This window comes from Octopus sinensis, linkage group LG4, assembly GCF_006345805.1.
Source record: "Octopus sinensis linkage group LG4, ASM634580v1, whole genome shotgun sequence".
In the NCBI taxonomy this organism is placed as follows: Eukaryota; Metazoa; Mollusca; class Cephalopoda; order Octopoda; family Octopodidae; genus Octopus; species Octopus sinensis.
This window is the reverse complement of record NC_043000.1, coordinates 23,417,562-23,438,232: the sequence shown is the minus strand read 5'-3', so window position 1 is coordinate 23,438,232 and position 20,671 is coordinate 23,417,562. Positions and strand designations below refer to the sequence as shown.

At 33.7% G+C, this 20,671-nt stretch overlaps 1 protein-coding gene across 11 annotated transcripts in view; it reads right to left on the bottom strand.

Annotated features, from left to right (window-relative positions):
- The window catches only part of LOC115210189, a 115,268-nt gene that overhangs the window by 16,377 nt on the left and 78,220 nt on the right, over nucleotides 1-20,671 (bottom strand). For 8 of the 11 annotated variants that reach the window (XM_036501908.1, XM_029778646.2, XM_036501909.1 and 5 more), the window contains 2 exons: nucleotides 12,077-12,178; nucleotides 1,335-1,502 (listed from right to left, as the gene is read on the bottom strand). In XM_036501908.1, coding sequence (XP_036357801.1) covers nucleotides 1,335-1,502; nucleotides 12,077-12,178 — 270 coding nt within the window. Of the gene's footprint in view, nucleotides 1-1,334; nucleotides 1,503-1,970; nucleotides 1,973-3,917; nucleotides 4,042-12,076; nucleotides 12,179-20,671 lie in introns of those variants that run through there. The other 3 variants (XM_036501913.1, XM_029778651.2, XM_036501912.1) reach the window with 3 other exon arrangements.

Below are 20,671 nucleotides of genomic sequence, written 5' to 3'. Positions count from 1 at the left end.
TATCAAATCTCTATCATAAGTCATTGGCCAACTCGAGGTTATGGTAAAAGACACCTGCCAAGGCTCCTACAGAGATGATCAAACCAAGAATGATGTAGTTGTCAAGTAAACTTTCAAACTACCCAGCCATGCTAGTGTCCATATAGTTAGGAGTTAGATAAATTTCACAACATGGATGTGTTGATGGAGACCATGACCCATTTTCAATTTTTACTTCTAGAAAAGTATTCCTTCATTCCACCTTTTTCTATTTCTTAATTCTCACGAATAATGAGAAATCATTATTACCACCATCAAAACCAGAGTCATAATTTTAATTAAGAATCAATCAACAAAGAGATAATAGAATGTCACTCTTACTATAAAGATCAACTGAGTCTTAAAAGAGGTGACTGATAATAGTCTTAAGAAAGGTGATTGATAATGTACAACAGGTCAAGTATCTAATTTTTCACTTAAATATAATCAAAACAGATTTTATATAAACTTCTTTTCCCTTTCAGTACTGCACACACTAGGCTTTTTGGATTTTATTAAAAGAGAATAGTTGTTAAAATAAGAGCCTATGAAATAAAGCAAATAAGTTTGGTCAACTGCATTTATTAAGATATAAACTCTTATCATACATGACAACTGACAATGGGTGAATTCACAACTCAAACAAAATAGCATGCATGTACAGGTGCACGAATATGTTTGTAAGGAAACATGACCTGCCTAAATATGCTATAATTCAGCTGAAACATTGAGATCAATAAACTATTCATTACCATCGTCATTTTACTTCTGGTCTTCCATATTTGTATGCATTCTCTAGTAAGCAGTCATGCCACTTGTCATGGCCCTTTGCAGTTTTCTTCATAGGGTTTAATATCCCGAGATAAGCTGCTAGACACTTCTTTATCCAACTGTCACCCTACATACACATCACTTATCCATACCATCACAGTCTTCTTTCTTGCACACAACAGTCAATTTCTCTAAAACACTGTCTTTCTCTCAACCCTTTGTGCTTTGTTATTCATTCACACAAACACTGAACATCTAATGGAGCATACTTGCCTCATTTTTTTCCAGCTTTTGCACACACTCTTCATTCAGAGTTCATGTTTGGAAACCATGCAATAGCATACTTTCTACACAAACATTTTATTTTCTTTTAACCTGGAGTAATAATCCCATCATAATCAACAGGCATGAATGAATGATGCGATAAAATGATCAAATTATTTATTTTTCTATTAATACTGGTTTAGTTTGGAAGGAGAGGCTGCATCCATAGCCTTTACATGTGTACTTGATGTTAACATTAAAATTTAAAAAAAGTTCCTTACCCAACTTTTTCTTTCATTGATAACAAGCTCACAAGGCATAAAACTGAGTGGAATTGACGAAGTGGGTACTTTAGGCTGAGTTGGAGAGTATGTGTCGTCATGTAGCAAATTTTCCCTTCCAAAGCAACTGTAGCAGTTCCTGAGGAGTTCCACCTCAGCCCAAGGTGACTAAAAAAAAGATTAAAAAATATTTATTTTACAAAATACATATAGATTTATTAATTCTTAAGAAGGTCTATCAACTATTAATCGGCCCCAAAGACTATTGTTTATAAATTCAGGCTTCTCATAAAGCAATAACCAAGAATTTAAACTGACTATAATAGATTTCATAATATATGTATGGAGAAATTTACTTTCTGAATCAATTACAGCATGGAATACAGATATTAACCATTTAAAAAAAACACAAAGACAGTCTTAGTGAAGTTAACTTCACAAACATGTGCCTTCTACATTATAATCGTTTTAGTTTCAACACACAGTCTCAGATCAAATCAGGAATGATGATAAACCAAAACAGAGAAGCTGATTCACACACTAAATACTTGTATAGTAAAGTACCTTCATCGTTAATTCCTTTTTTGACTCTAGCATCTATAACTTCCATATCACCTCTAATGGTGAACATACCACTTCTCAGTCTCCCTGACATTTTTCAATTGCAAGCATCTTCACTCCTGGCAAACTACATCTCCTTTCCATTACAGAATTTTAAACATATTTCTGAAATATGATTAAATAATTCCCCTTAACAATGTTTACAAAATAAAAAGTTAATGCCCATGAACAAAACACAGCTAAAGAACTGCGATTCAGATCAACAAAGCATAACTAAAAATCTCTACACAGGTTTAACTATAACTTGACAAAAGATGGCTAACCTATGGCACACTGCAGATCTGTTCATAATAGTTCAATACATGTTCGATACTTGTTACACCTTGAGGTAGCAAACAGTTCCAATCCATTGCAGCTTTTTCCCAGTCAGTTTACAGCTTACTCTTTGTGCATTAGGCTTTGCTTATATTTTACTCACAGTGTGTGAAAATAGTTCCACACATAATAATAATAAACAGTAAAAAACACGACATCAAACTCAAACAGAATGAAAAGAAGTGGAGATAGTGCCTGTGTCTGAGTTATGGAAAGAATACACGATTAAGAAAAATTTGTAAGGCTTTACTTTCAGATATTTGCAAGATACCTTAATGATTCAAAGAAAAGAACACAAGACTGTGCTGGTCAAAGGCAACAGTTACAAGGCACTAACAACTCTCTTACGTATCATAATCGGGTGAAAAAACCTTCTCTGTGCTTCTGCTTTTATGTAAATTTCAGTGAACTCATAGGGATGGTAAGTTGCTTGAAAAATTGTTTAGACTGTCCTCCATTTAAATATTACTATGGTATACACAAAGGGTTATCCAATGGAAAATTTAAACTTGCAATCTGTTATGTTAATGGTTATGAGATATGTGAATAAAATTACAGCAGGAGAAGTGGATGGTGGGAATTCAGAGAATATTGCAAAATATTTGATTTGGAATATGAAAATCTAGTTCTGCATTGAGGCACACTGGTTTTCTAGGGGATAAGTTCTGAGCAGATTTTGGAAATTAAAAAGTATTATTCAAAATTTTCTAGAAGTGAAAAATAAGAACTCCATTCCCAAAGCCTTTTAATATGATACACTGGCTATTTGATTTAGCATATTTAGTTTGATGTAACCAGTCTTCTCATTGATTTAATACGAAATTGCACAGCAAGAACAGTTTAACTTAGTAATTGATATCAATGTTTTCAAAATGAAATTTAAACCATTCATCTCTCAATCAAAATAATGTACTGCGAATAATAGCTATTTTACAAAACATGTTGACAATGCATGAGTCATTTTGATAAAGCCGAAGACTGCAAACTTGCATTTAAACCCAATTCCATTTAGAGAACAAAATGAAAATGCTTAGTAACATGGAAATGGAACTTATAGATTAAAAAAAAAATTCGTTAGAAAAATAAATCTGACAAACTTCCATTGGTTCCAAATGTTGTCACTGAAATTCTGGTAAACATTTTTTGGAACTAAGAAAATTTACTCAGTTACATTTGTTGTTTCAGAATAATGTAAGATATGAACAAATATTTCCATCCATTAAACTAATGAAATACAAAGTAAGGTCAGAGTTGACTAACTCAAATTTGAATAATTCTCTGCTGTTTGCAATAGCTAATTTAACTCCAAACAGCTTAGTGAAATCAGAACAAACTCAAAAGTCTCTTTAAAACATATTTTATACAAGAACTCAAGCATAAAAAAATTGGCACATGGGCCATATCTAAACAATACATCTTCAAAATGGATCAAAAGCTATTTCCTATCATATGACCATTGTTTGGCTGTCTTGTTTCTGTTTTATCATTACTATATTATTTACTCTACATGCTATGTGTCTTCACTTTAGTGTGTGTGTGTGTGTGTGTGTGTGTGTGTGTGTGTGTGTGTGGTGTGTGTGTGTGTGTGTGACATATCATGTATATTTTCTTCAAAACATCTTATTTGTTTATTTCTTAGTCTCTCACTTTTTTTTTGGCTTCTTTTTCAAGAATGCATTTCCTGGTTGCATGTTCCTTATTGAGACTTGTGATCTAATGTATAATTCAAATTCACTGTTAGCCATATTGGCAACTATTTCGCCATTCTTGTCTAATAGAAAAAAAAAATGAAAGGAAAGAAAACAGAAACATCTGTCGAAAATATTTAAAATGTAACAAAAACAGGAAACTAAATCAATTGATAATGAGTTCCTGGGGAGAGGGGTGATGCTAAGGCAGGTGATGATGATGCAGATGTTGACAATGACAGAAACAAACATGGGTGGGGAGAAAGCTTCAAGGGTTGACATTTGAAGGAGGAAGAACTGGGCAGTGGTTAGGGCAGGGTCTGGAGAGGTGGCGCAATAAAGTATGAGGGACAAGAAGATAGACAAGTGTGTTGGGTGGGCCTGGGTGGAGTTAGCCTGAGAGTAATCGGCTTCGAGAAGTAGAGGTCATTATAGTGGTTGTAAAAAAGACAGTAAGGCAACAAAAATAACTGATATTTAATGTGACAATAACACATTTATAATAAATCAGTTCTAATATATCTCACACCTAATTCACATTCGGCAATATTCAAAGAAGTGCTTCTATCAAAAACTCAACAATAACCACTTTAGCTGCTGCCAGCAAATATGGATTTCATGAAGTTAAACAAAGCAGAATAAATTAGAAACTTGCTGTACTTTAGTTATATTTTAAAACTTCACCAACATGATTCCTTTTCATTTGCTATCAATCAGCTTTGTGTGTCCACCAGAAATAACATCCCTAAACCATGCCTCATCACCAAAGAAATGAGGTGTGAACTTTAAACAGCTTTGTTATTTACATAAATAAAATTAGTAATATGTTACCCCAACATCATAACATTGTCCTTTATGATCTGCAGAAGGAAAACAGTATATTCTTTATCTAAGAAGCACAAAAGCTATGAACTAATTAGACTAGATAAATTATAATTTATTTGCCAATTCCTATAAACAAGAGTTTGTGCTCTTACTAGACCCATCAGTCCAGTAGAGTAGCTTCAACTGATAAGACATGCAATGAGGTCAAAACACCAGTGTCTTGAAATTTCCTTTCAGCAGTGAATTGTGTGTCATGAACACACATCATCTATGGGGAAGATATGTTCTCAGTTGACAAAACCGATTGGATATTCATGTTTGAATTTTACATGTCCTGCATGAGCCCCATGAATAATTGGATTCACTTGTCTCTTTAATGCTGAGCAATGAATAAATAAAATAAACCGCAAACTAATTGATACACTATGGTTAAAATATATAATTTAAACACATTTTAAAGTACTCCTCAATGGTTGGTATTTAAATATGAGAGATTTTTTAAAAATGTTATCTTCTTTCTTGTAATGACTTATGGGAACAGACATAAACTCTGAAACCGTAATAAGATAATCAAAAGATTTGCTTTCAATAAAATATTTTACTAGTTGGCTACATTTACTTGCACAATACAAAATGCTCGTTTAGCCTTGTCAGACTTCACCTTGCAACTTATTTTGAAAGATAAGCTTTTATGTAGTTGTAACCTTTCTTCTAAACACTGCCAATCCCAAATATAGTCATTCTTACACATTCATAATTATATAATGAAGTCATAATAGCACTTAAAAAGTTATGTCAAATGAGTACAATGATGTATTGAACTTGCTTGTGGCTTCAGCCAATAATAGACCTGACCTCCCAGCACTTCCACTGCCATTAAGCAGTAAAGACCAACAGGAAATAAATAAGACAATCCCTTTATGATATTTCTATCAAAATACACTACTTTGTTTCAGTCAATTTTAAAATTAATGAATTTCGTAAAATAACTTTGTCGTTATTAAATTGGTGCTTGAAATGTAAATTAATATGAAATTTTGATAGAAAGTATAATAATATATAGGAAGTTTTTTTGTTTTTTTTATAGAAATATAATAAATAGGAAATTTGCGTCATCAAATTCGGGAGAATTTAAGGAAGGTTAGTATCAAAAGCATTAAAACCTCTGACAACATGTGAGAATATATTGACAAGATTAACCACCATTATACAGCCAATGGATTAACATTCTTGGCTCATGTCTATGATGCACTATCTATCCAACACTAGTATTCTGAATTATTCTGTTATGGTCTTCTATCAAGGAACATAAGTAGAGCACTCTTTGATTCTGTCCCAAATCAAGTAAGTCTTAAAATAAAATTTGAAGAAAAAAAAAAACTTACAGACCTCAATAAATCCAAACCTGCAACATTACACAACTACCCACTACTGAGTCACAAACAAGCTAAAATTGTCATGCTCCTAATCAATTTTGCAAATAACTTTTCATAGACAGTACATGTTTTTAGCAAACTCAACGCTGTTTGAAGGTGCAGATATGGTTGTGTGGTTAAGGCGTTTACTTCAATACCATGTGGTTTCAGGTTCTATCCCGTGTGTAATCATTTTGAGCAAGAGTCTTCTACTATACCCTTCAGCCAATCAATGCCTTGTGAATGGTACTGGTAGATAGAAACTGTACAGAAGTTGAGTGTCTCTGTGAGTATACATATGTACCTACGTACATGATGTATATGTATGTGTGTGTGCACACATATACATACACAATGTATATGTATGCATGTGTTTGCATGTATGTTTATGTGTGTGAATGTTAGCCTTTTTATCTCCACGTGACACTGTCTGAGCAAAACTGAAATATCTTGCTTACATTGCAAACGACATGTCCTGTAACTCTGCATTTTTGAGCACCATAGGAATAATAAATTCTTTACTTGAAAAAAGGTAAAGTTTGATGACAAAGAAGGGCAGCAGGATACAAAATGATGCCTCTATAAGTCTGTGTATAACACATATCAACATAGAAAAATGAACACAAAATGAATGAATGAATGAATGAAGTTTATATTGGCACAAAACTTGAATTGCAAGATAAATATTCAGTTTAAATAAACGATGAGCTCTACAAGATGCATTGAGTACTTACTGATTATTCATTTGACATTCATCAACATACACACAGACACATGGAGAGACAGAAAACGCCATTAAAGGTATCAAGAGAGACAATAACACTGGTACAGACATATGATGCAAACGGATGATGAGTGCTGGGTAAAAAAAACATACATATGGAAGGTGGATAAAGAAATGGGAGGTTATCTTCTAAAGGTAACAGAGCTTATAAATAAGGTTATGCAGGACTGAGATGAAAAGAAATGTACTGTACAGGAAACTCGTCCAACCAGCATGGAAAAGCAGACCGTAAACTGATGATGATAATGATGACATTACACTTTTAAAACAATTAGAGGACAATTATGAGGCCTAAGTTTTTCTTTAAATCCCTGTTATTTCAAGTCCATATGCTGACTTAACCTGACAAGCTAGCATACACATTAGCAAAAGTTTTGTTTGCTGACTTTTATATATAAGAATAGAAGTTCCTAATTAGTACCAGATAACTGAGGTGGTGTCTGTCAGTGAGGAGGCAAAATTATACTTAAACACCAGAGTCTGACAATCTGCTGACATCATTTGTAGCACACAAGCTATGTTTTTCAAGCAAAGTCTTTCTCTAGATAAATCTCCCAATCTGGTTGGAAATTAAATGAAATGCAGTTAGGCCAGTATAACTATACTAAAACAATTGCATGAATTTGGATGAAACTTCCTGATACATTATAATAATTGTTGGTGTACGTTATGAATGTGGTTTTTACCTGTTATAAAGTCATTTTCACCTCTGCCCAAGTAAAATGAATACAAACAGGTAAATTGATTACAAGTGATTGTTTTCATATATGTTTATCAATTCCTGGGTATTAACTTCTTGTCTGAGCAGAATTTGTATTCTTGTAATCTATGTGACTTGGAAGCCGCAGAACTAGCATCAGAAAAAGCCTTCTGTTTCGTCTCCTCTATCGATGGAATGAAGGTGGTGGTGTCCTGTTTGCACACATACCTTATGGTCTCATCAATCATCAGTACAAAAAATTTCTACATGAAAGGATCCAGATGATTAATGAAAAACTGATGCAATGTAATAATGCCACTCCTCCTCAGAATTGATAAATCCTGATGTCATTATTTTCTCTAATTAAGTCATTAATAAATGTTTCAAATTTAAGCCCAAGGTCAGCAATTTAAGGAGGGGGGGATTAAGTGAGAATATCAACCCCCAGGTCTTGACTGTGAAAGGATGAGAAGCAAAGTTGACCTTGGCAGTATTTGAATTCAGAATGAAAAGAGCTGGAAGAACTGCTACTAAATTATATTTTGGTCTAAAATAAATAATATCACCAAATTCTAACTCAGTTTGAGATATTAACTGCATGATGCTCAAAAATCAAATGAAGAAAAAATTTAGAGAAATTCACTTGATTAAATAAACCCATATGGTGCAAACAGGAAGTCTTTAGACAAGAAGTTCTTTCTAAAATGAGGCTAAACTTGCTGATAATAAAAATGGTTTAGAATATAGAAACATTGCTGGTAGTCACAACCTAAATTACCTAAATAACCTAAAATTGTCTTTGATTTGTTTCATAATCTTTTTCCAATTACTTTCTATTTTCTTCACATCAATATCTTACAACCATTTCTTTCTACAAGCCTCTCCATTTTTTATTTTGGATTTTTTAAGACAATAAAGGACAATTTATTTACCACAAATAATGCTTACATTCAGTTTTATTTCTAATTTTATTATGTAGATAAATTATATGTTCATTTTTACATAATTTGGTGTAGCCTTCAACAAACATAGGGGCAATAAAATTTAACAGAAATCTACACATGCAAAAGCCATAGAATAAGTCTGAGACTAAGAAGAACAAGGAATTTATAACCCTAAAGATGGAGCAACAGAATGGTGACAGTCCAGTCACAGAAAAGAATAAAAGAATACAATTTATTCCTTGAACAAATTGGGCACAAGATCAAAGAAGGTAAATGAACATCAAATATATTGAGTGTATATACAGGAAAGGTAATGGCAGTGGTGTGAATGGGTAGCCCAGTGTTTAGGAGTGTTGAGTTATGGGTTCAATTCCTGAACTGAATTGGTATACTGTGTCATTCAACAGGGCACTTTAGCTCACATTGCTCCAATCTACTCAATTGTAATGAATTGGTGCACCCCTCTCTCCTTCTAGCTGTCACCTGGATATTCTGCTGGGTCAAGAGTGGGAAGGCTGAGAAAATGTCTACGCCTACTTGCAACTACATAGACATATAAAATAGCTAGTGAAAGTATGGTATATGCTGTCAAGTCATACTCACTTGTGAGAGAAGGCTGTGGTGATTTTTATGACAGAGATGTCAAAGTAAACAGGCAATGTATAATAAGGCCAAAAACAAAATTTTAAAGGATTAAATTATATAGAAAACTGATATGTTGCAAGTTTTCATAATCTAGTAGATTAATGATGATAGGAAGAGAAAGAAAGAGGAGAAAAGATAATGAATTCTATGAATTACAAAAAAAAATTTTTTTAATTAAAACAAACTTTAATATATTTTTTCTTTAAAATGGGGCCATGAAGATTCTCAAAGAGGAAAAGTCTGGTTGTGATGTACATAACTGCACTAAGATCATTATTTTTTATTTTTTCATTTTAAAATTCTATATTGCATTTTGTGGACAAAAACATTTTGCAGGTTCCTAAGAACTTATTTCAGTGAAATGAGTGACAAAGAAATATCTTCACAACACAGTGAGAACAAATATTACAAGGTATTTTGAAAGCAGTGATTTATCAACTTTGCTGCTAGTCTTTACAACTTTTGAAATATGCTTCAGTGTGAGATATGTACACATACCATCATCAAGTATGATTGTTTGCTACAGAGTTTGTTTGATAACCATATACTTTTGAGTCTATTTCACTGCACGGTACCTTTGGCAAGTATCTTCTGCTATAGCCTTGTCCCAACCAATGACCATTGCAATATATTATGTGGTTGTTTACATTCCAGATTTTTTCCATGGCACTGGCTGAGCAAAAGGGCGACAACATTCTCAACAAACAATATGTCCAGTAGTTCTTCATATTTGAAAACAAATGGAATAAAAAATCCATTAATTAAAAACAGATAAGAGATAACAACATCCAGCCACAAAATAATGTCTCAATAACTATCTGCCCAACTCAAGTAACCATGGGAAAATGAATGGGCAAACATTATCATTTTACATCAATTAAATGCTGGAATGCTTTGGACAGGCTTTCATGGTTCAGGTCAGTTGATATTTAGAGTTACTACTTTCCAAGATAGGTCAAGGACCAGATCTCATTTGTGTACCTCCAGTTTTGGCATGGTTCTACAGCTGGAAGCCTTTCCTATCACCAACCACTTTATAGAGTGTACTGGGTGCATTTTATAAAGGCCAGAAAGATTGTCTTGATCCCTGCAAGAGTAAACCATCCCCATTCTCTTGCATTGTCTCTGTTCCTTTCTTTCTAGACAGATGGATAGGAGGGAGGAAGAGGAAGTAATTGGAGAGGGCCAAGTGATAAAACCAAAAAGATGATAAAGAGAGCTAGAACAGAAGTGAGATACAAAGGAGTGTAATGAGAGAGTGGTAGACAGCTACATAAAGCAGTATTGGTGAAAGCATTAAATAAGAACAGCATAACCAAGAGTCATAAAAAAAAAGAGTAAAAGAAGAGAACAAAAGTGATAGAAGTGTGTGATAGACAGCAGATAGAATAATGGAGGAGAATGAAGGATAATAGAGAAGTAGGTGAAGGTAAGATTAAATAAGGAAAAAATCCTGTGTTTCCATGTGTTGTTTCACAGGTAAATAAGCAAGAGTGACTCAGATGTAGGTATTAAACAACTTCATAACAATCATCATTTTTATGATTGCTTTTCCATGCTTGCTGGGGTCATGTGGGTCTTCTCCAGCACAATGGTTTGTTATTTGTCACATTTCTTTATCATCATCTTTATCGAAGTCAGTCACCTTAAGATTAGTTTTCATCACTTCATTCCATACTTTCTTTGGTTTCCTCCTCCCATAGGTTTCACACGTTTGGAGTACTTGATACATCTTAACAAAACCCAATAGCCACCACATGAACTATACGCCCATAGCAATGTGGCCCTCCCACTTGCATTCCATGCCTGATTCCACTTATATCTAGTTTTGCACTCATCTCACCTATATCTCACCATTCATACATGCCAACATTACACATCTATTGTAGTATGATGTTCACTTTATTACTGTGCAGCATTCAAATATCTTCTACAGTCAGGGCCCTACAATAGTCTACCAAGGGATTTACTCAGGGGCTGCTAAAATCTCACACAAAATAAAGAATTGTTCATTATAAATCAAGAATTAGTGCACTTGTTCTTATTTCAAACTGAAATCCACAAGGAGTTTCATTTTCACCTTCATGTCATATCTCATAATATGGAGAATCTGGAAAAGGTTGGCAAAAATCCAAGATTAGCTTGCAATGAAGAACACAAAATTTCAGAGTCACACATGAAGGGAGTAGGCAGGAACTCAATGAGCAAGCAGGTAAATGAATGGACAGACAAAAGGTGCACATGGATCGCTGGCAGGGTAAATAAAGAACCTAATCTTCAGGTGTGATAAATAAGCAAGAATAGTTAGCAGCAAGAAGTGCCATAAACTCTTAGATGGCTTACTAGATGTAATTAACACACACAAACATAATGGGTTTCTGCTCAGTTTACAGCAATCAAATTCTATTCTCAAGCATTGGCCAATTTGAGGCAATGGTAGAAGATACTTGCTTGAGGAGCTACACAATAGGATCAAGCTGAGAACCATGTGGCTGTGAAATTAACCTCACTGCCATGCCTATATCCATCACTTTCTTCATCAAAGCTATCACAAATTGATAAGACTGATATATTTCTGTTTCATTTAATGTAATTGTTAAGCAATCTTTTACCATTAAAAAGTGTGCATATCAGGATATATTATTGTTATTATTATGATGCTGTATATGTCATCTGTTTGTGGTTTTGAAGTTTGTCGGTTGTTTTTGTAGCTTGAGATATACATAAATTTCCATTGTAAAAAAAATTAACATTGCATTGAATTTTAATTGAAATTATGCAAGTGGCACTGAAAAGGTTAGTAACCTGTGTAATAGATCCAAGGGAAAGTGTTGGAAGCTCTGTCATAATCACGGGATCTGGAGGATGGCTACCACCTGCTATTGCTTCAGGCATCTTGGAATAATTCTGAAATAAACAAATACAATACAAAACAAGTTATTTTATTGCTAGAAGCATATAAAGCAATTAAAATCAACAATATTCATATGCTGCGTACATACTACAAGTGTCTACTGTTCAGATATTCTCTTGTTCTAAGTGTCTTGATGCTTGTGAGCAAATGAAAAGACATATTATGTCATTTGGGTGTTGTATGTATAATTAACATGTTTGCATTTGTGTGGAATCAGTGTTATATAACAAGCACTAAATACCCTCCAAATAGCTTCTATCAGCTAGTAGTCAAATAGCATACCCATTTTGATTCTACATCACATTTCAAAGGTTTGTTCTGAAAGGTAAAAAAAATTCTATTAATAACATATGTACCACATTTTCCAGCTGTGATGCACAGATTACATCTTGAGATACATAGTCTGCAATAAATTTTATCACTGCTAGATAAAGGTGATCTATGTTCTAAAATGCTTCAGCTGTAATCATCCCCACCTTTAACATAAAAAAAAAGTAGTGCATCGAGGATTACATTATCTAATGTGTCCTTTGAAATAGAATATGATTTTGAGACTTCACTGCTATTTCTTGTAAGCTGAATGATGTTGAGTTGCAGACCCAATCAAATAATTTGGATATACCTATGAGGTGGGATCAAAAGGTTACTGGACTAGTTATGGTTAATAAAAAAAATTATTATTTACTTAAGTTTTAACATCATCTCTTTCGAAATAGCAATACACTGGTCCCAGCATCCCTGCTACTTTTGGAATTCATTTGCGCTCCACAGATCCAATTCTTTGCGCTCCACAGATCCAGTTGCTTTTGCCTAATGTCCTCTCTCAAATGCTTCAAAACGTTACAGTAAAACTCTCAATTGACAATCTGGCCCTGGAGGATGAATTCTCAATGCACAATACCACATTTCTGGAGGTGATACATGTGGCATGTCTTCCAGATCATTGATCATCTTCCAAGGATATTCTTCCACTTTTGAAGTGCCCATGCCACTCAAAATATTGCATATGACCCATCGCCTTATCGCCATAAGCTTGCTGAAGCATGCTCAATGTTTCAGTAGCATACTTCCCGAGTTAAATGCAGAATTTCATGTTGGCTCTTTGTTCCTGTCCACGACAAAATCGCAAACTACAGCATACATGTGATCACAAAAACACAACTTGCGAAGTAAACACAGCGATGTCACTTGGTATACTGCCTCATGAAGGTGACTGCTAGCTCCTACTGCACACACAACGATGTGCTGCCACCTATTGGCACGTGACAGAACTAGTCCGGGAACTTTTTGATACCACCTCATAAAGTAACTAATTGTTCTTCAAGAGAATTGGTTTAGGTTGACCACCATATTAAACTCTTTGGTTTCATTATTTTAATACCTACTCTCTAATTCTGATGCAAGATGGACAGTTCTGTAATATAAAATTTATTCTGAATTATAGCATTCATGTTATTCAATTACTACTTCATCTTGAATTTATTTAGTATACATCACCATCAATTTACAAGACATTTTCACCCAGCATGCATTAGTCACCTGTATAGCCGCAAACATGTAATCATCTATGTTGTTTGCAATAAACTAATAGTTTCAATAACCAGTCACTTTCTCAACTCAAAACTTCTTCATATTCACATGACACACCCAGCAGAATCTATTAATTAGTCTTTTTTTCTTTCTTAACCCTTTAGCATTTAAACTGGCCATATCCAGCCCAAATAATCTTGTTTTATCTTCAAATTAGCCAGATCTGGTCTAAATAAACATTACATTTAACAGACAACTCCTTCATACCAGTAACTTCAAATTGAAATTGGAAGAAAAAGAGAGAGAAAAAGCCACTCAATAGCACATATGTAGAATCAACATTTTGTAAAATAAGTGTTCTGAGCAATGTATGGTGTTCAGCTCAATACCGATTCACTTATTTACTTTGTTTATCTTGCTGCATCATGGGCCCTTGTCTTCTGTCGGTCTGCCAAAGCAACTGACACCACATATTTTGTGCACTATCAACTTGGTACAGAATTCTTGTCTACTGCTTTCCTGCGCATGAAAGACAGCTATTTCACTTATATATTGTTAGCTTCAGATGGGTGTTACTAACTACTAATGAACTAGCTACCAGCACTTATGATTTTAAAATTACAACTGACATTCCATAATCACCCAGCAGTTTGTGAAATAAAGTAACATCGCAAGCAACCAATGTCTTTTCCTTCTGATTCTCTGCTAGAGTGCTTTCAAGCTTTTGTACGTCAGTGCTACCACTGATGAACTCGGCTTTGAAAATGTTTCCCTTCTCCATATGTTTTGAGAAAGAAAAAGAAGAAAGCAGAACTTCTTTTGTTCAATGGTTTATTTCTCTATTTTCTTTCACTATACCAATTAGCGTGTGTTCCTTTTTAAATATTTGTGTGGTTTAATGTGTTTATCTTCAATTTTTACGGAAATTACTGAAGATGAAGAGGACATATAATGAAATTATATTTGAACCTTGAAACACAAGACATATTTCTGTTCACTGATAACATGTCCAACTCATATTCTAATTCTGTGTTTAAAGTGTCTACATTTATTTCAATATAGTCAAATTATAAATATTGCACTTGGTTTAAACATCTTATTTCTAAATCACACCCATTCATAATGCCCCCAAGTGACTTCAGAATTCCCTCACGACAATACTACCATCCTGGTTAAGGTTCACTGTTCTACAACAAACAACTGCGGTTGTCAAGATTTTGAACATTATACAGCCCAACTTGTGAAGATCATACTAAATAATCAGCTGCTCAAAAGAGGATATAATTAATTTGTTGTCAAAGGAATGTTGGTGCATATTAAACGTTAAAACAGTCATTTATGACCTATACTTTGCAGGCAGAAGAAACAAAATGTTGTGTTTTTTTTAATGTTTTCGGCAGAGGCAATGCCTCAGAACTGAAAGTAGTACAGTAATTATTATATTATAGACTGAAAATCAGTCATTGTGAGTTACAAAATATCCAATGATTGTAAAAACAATGAGGTGAGATTCAGTGAAGATAATGATGTAGTTTTTGGCCAACAAAAATTCATAATACTTATTTTATCAATCTCTATTGACTGAATTGGTTACTACTAGCATGAAGGGATGCAACTCAATAAAATGGTTACCATTCTACATGGTTATTTACAAACAAAATTTGCCTTGTATCTACATAAGTGCGTAGCATGCATAAACATCTAATGATGGCTACTAAACAAAAATTTCTACGTAACTGTCCAACCATCCCTTTGTAAAAATAAAAATAATGAATCATATTCGTTCTTGACAGATTCAAAAGTGAATATCTGATCGACGTTGTTTATTCAGTCCGGTGAAGAAGCTTTGACTAAGGATTCACATAAAAATACAAACTTCAAAGTCTTCTTACATCATGTGAACCAGTGATCATAAGTGTTATGAACACACCATTTAAAGGGAGGAGGCATTCTCAATGATGAACAACAGAGATCAAATATTCAAATTTGAATCTACTAGAATGTATTAAGAACGAATAATATATATAAGCTTTCAGCACAATTCCTGTTCATCAAATTCTACTCATCAAAATAAATTCACTAGAATACCACAATCATTATTAGCCACTTCAAGATTTTGAGATAATTTAGGTGACAGACTATAAAGGATGTTCAGGCTAAATCTGACAGTTTGTGTGAAAACAAAATATCCTATCCAAAAATAAAAGTATTAAAAAAAAATATTAACTAGATTTTGGCTGGGAGATAACAGTTTAGTTTCCACCATAACCTCAAAATGCCTCCAAAACCTAGCAGATGTATTCTTCACTGTGGGCTGGGGAGATCTTCAAACACCTTGATCTTGGCTACCAGCTCAGTCTCAGTGTTACAGGCAGTTGGTGTTTTTTCTAACTGCACTCCACACATAGTAATCCATTGGATTTCTGTCAGGGGACTTAAGAGGCTAGAAATTGGGGATGGTGAAGTTGTAGAAATTCTCCGACAAACATTTCTGGAGTTATGGTAAGGACCTGAATCCTGCTGTCATACATGACTTTCCAGCAGTAACCCCCTCCAGCCAGAGATTGATCATAGTTTCCAGCAGATTCACATAGCCATCTGAATTGAGCTTAAGGCTTTGTTCAAAGATGTGAGGTGGCATGATATTACCCTCAATGGAAACACACCCAAAGACCATCACCTTCCTGCTGATTATGGCTTCTTAGTCTCCATTGCAGCTGCTCATGGTCATGTCTTACAGCCTTTACAGTGCTCACAGAGCAGCAGTCATGATGTTGGCATTTTGAAATGCAGTGTGAATTATCATGATGCAGGTAACACTTTTCCAATATTCAGATGGCTTCCAATCCATCATGTTAGCTAACTTTTTCTCAACTACAACTTTAATCTTTATGTTCTTCAATACATCACTGTTCCTGAAAAACAAGGAGACATATAATATCGTCTAATTTAACCCAAAATTCTATAATTGTGTTAGAGAAATAACTATTAGGAAGAAAAAAGGCAACTAGAAAGTATATATAACTGAAAGGGTGTTCAAACTTTTAAATCATGTGAAAAAATGGTTTTTCATCATTTGGAAAGACAGTAGTGATCTTTCTTATAGGAAAATTTACCCAATATGTATGGGTGGCTTGAACAATTTAAATCTTTCCAAAAGAGAATTCAAGCCAATCCATCAGATGATAACTCATTAGTAACTTAGTTTTTAATAATGAGCAGCCTAACATAGACATTCCCTTACACTAGGAAATGAAGGATTAAAAAAATATTTTTTACAGAGAGAAATAAAGATGGTTAAGAAGTTTGCTTTGCAACCTTGTGGTTTTGAGTTTGATCCCTTTTCCCAGTACCTTAGTTTTGGGTGAGACCAACACTTTTTGGATATGATTTGGAACGCAAAAAATGTCACATCTTTCACCAATGTATATGGTAAATATAGGGATCAAACTGAAAATCAAGAGTTCTTCAAAACCAGTCCATTACACTATGTTTTGTACGAAGTTACTGACAATCCGTTGTCACTTTTGCAGTCACAAACACAGTGAACCTGTGATTGGAACATTAGAAACCTGTAACCTATGATGCTATCATTCACAAATGCAATGTAAAATAAATGACTCTTCGAACATCATCATCATGTTCACTTTTCTATGCTTGCATGAGTGAAATGAATTTGCTGGTGCAGATTCTCTATGGCGAGATGCTCTTCTTGTTGCCAAGAATATAAACATTAATATTTCCCATGGTTAGACATATTTTTTATGGAAGATTGGAAAGGAACAACCTTGCTATGATGATGCTCATTTACAACTACCATGTGGTGCCAAGACAAGGGTTTTACATACACACACACCAGGCTTCCATATAGTTTTCATTTACCAAATCCACTCACAAGGTCTGGTTGGCTTGCAGGTTATAGAAGAAGACACTTGTCCAAGGTGCACACAATAGGCATAAACCCAAAGCCACATGGTTGGGAAGCAAGCTTTTTAACCACACAGCCACACCCGCACCTACTGACATATTTTGCTATCCAATACATTTCAGGATGATAAACTTACTGGAAATGTAAACTATTGAAATTCTTTGCCAGTGTGTACAACTTTGTTTTACCAATTCAAATAATCATAATTATGGATGGCAAGCAGACACTTTGTAAAGGGGTATTTTAAACAATATTTAATCATACAGAACCAGATTAGTATTTACAGCAATGTAATGTTAATATAGAACTGATTTATCCATTTGTAGTCACAATAACAAAATTATTGCCATATTTTCAGAAAAGTGAATTGCAAGCTGGGGAATGGAACACTTTGGAAGAATTTTTTAGAGAGTCACTCATGATGCTAAATGTTAATTTGAGTTCAGCAGTAAAAGTATTGAAGAGCTGATTTGATATCAAGATCTTGGCTTCCAAATCTTTTGCTTCAATCTTTCTAATATTTTAAGAAATAACACAAGAGTCCAAGGGTGGGTTTTATATGAAATGAATCTGATTGATTTGCTTCTCACTGCACAATCTTTCGACAAGGAAGTTTGAATTATGAAGGGGAAAAGTCAACAATATTAATTGAGTTGGCCTTCTTTGGGTTCCACAGGACAATTAGATCAGAACTTAATACTATCACTACAAAAAATATATATATATCTGCAGAAATTGTACATCAGGATACTGAGTATATTGATAAACTAAAATTATGAAAATATTATATGCATGGAAGAAACTAGCAGTATAATTAGCTATTAAAAACCATGGACTGTTTAGTTGACATGCTAAAAGTTGTACATATGTAATGAAAGTAAGGGATGGGAGAAGTTTGAGGAATCATTATTCTTTTTTTGCAACTAAGACTTTTACTCTCTATATACAAAAAGATAACACGAAACAAGGGCAAACAATTTGATACTGTATGGCAGGAAATACAGAAGATATACTGCAATAAGGAATCAGTGAATAATAGTTAGCTAAATGCGCAATATGAAGAGAGATGGAGTACAAAACCAGCTAAGAAGGTAACATAGTATTAAAACATTTAGTTAATGTGTAATAGAAAGAGGACTACACTGATTTGGACATGTAATACAAACTGACGAGATATGTTGTAAGTAGAAGAGCATATATGCTACAGAACTTTAGAAATGTTGAGGGGAATTTAGTTAAAGTGGATCTTAAGTTAGCTGTTAAAGGACTGGAGGTAAGAGAATCAGACTTGTTTGTTGCTACAAATATTCTTTAATTCCAGATACCAATTACTCTAGGAAATTAAATTAGTACAGATTTATCAGTTAGTTACTGGAGATAGACTGATCTCATGGCCTTGATAACACCACCAATAAACAATATTATTAACTCGCTTACTAGCTTCATCAATAACAACAACCTAAGAAATTTGGTTAATGTTAAAGTCTAATTATATAATAATTCTCTTGCACTCTCTCTCTCTCTCACACACACACACACACATACAAACTTACTATTTTTCAACAGGAAGTAAAATGCCCTTCTGATTATGATTATCCAATGTCACCAATATTCTGCTAAAACATAGACAGCTAAATAATATTCAGCTGACTAATAAGACCAAAAAATAGATCGGGTTTGATTTTGGTATATAAAAAGTGAAACTAATGTCGGAATTGCATAACAGAGCAAGATTTTTATTTATTTATTTATTTATTTTACGAACAAGAAAGGAGTGTGTGCCAATGAGATGACCAGAAAGAATCAAATTTAAAAAATGAATATAGTGATATGCCATCACCGGAGTAAATCTATTTAGGCTCAAAGACTGCTTTATTTATTTCTTTTGTGAGCACACTATTTTGACGAAATGCCGACATGTGTGTTTATATGCGTAAGACAGACATTTAAACATGTTTGTTTGTTTTTTTCCAGTTAATAAATTCCGAATACAAATATCATAAAATTCGTGAAATACACGAAGATTAAATTAATATCAAAACAATGTTTTTTAAAATTTAATTTAGATCCTATTTCTTTATAGTGATGGATAATCAATCTTGAAATCGTATGCAGTATTTGTGTTTATACGTATTAACAAAACAGAGACAGTAATTAAAAATTAAAACTTTCACTGCTCCAATTAGTTTTTCATACGTTTAATACGAAATACATTAATATGTTTATTACAAAACTAAACCAGAAATGATGAAAACAAATGGACATATTTTCGTAAGACATGTCAATCAACTACAGTTATAAACATTACAAGTTATTATTATTATTATTATAAGAAGACAGGTAATAAAACTTTTAAAATGTAGTAACAAGTTGTAAAGTGAATAGTCGAAAAGAATCAGCCGTTTATCAAGAAACTTAACTTTTAATCAAGCAACCAGCTGCTATTAAAGCAAAATATTCCTAGAACCTTTTAAAAAATTAAAAGGCTTTTATTTGCATTATCAGAAATGGTGGACAAATAAAAGAACGTGGATGCAATGTAAAAGATACAAAAACAACAGTAACTAAATAATAATAATAAATAATAAATAATAATAACCACAACAACTAGTAATAATAACTATGCCAACAATGACAACTAATGCAGATACTGCTAAATCAAAAACAACACACCGTTTTCGTTAGAAAAAGCAAAAGTAGAAACACCGTATAATATAGATAGATCGTGTTTTTATTAATCCTTGTGCAGTAACAAAGGACGATGAAACGAAATCAGAGGAGTGACAGCGAGAAAGACAACAACAATAAAAGAGCAGGCTTCTGGAGAAGAAGAAGATGGAAATTTAAGCAAAGGGTGAGAGAAAAAAGAAGAGAGAGGGGGGAAAAAAGAAAAAGCCATGAGTGGTAGCAGCGATAGCGGTGGTGGTAGTGCATTAAAATGTGAGCAAAGAGGAGATAATATCCCGAGCTGACGATATACAAGACATTGTAGCAGGAGCAAAGAACTACAACTGAAGACAGATGAAGA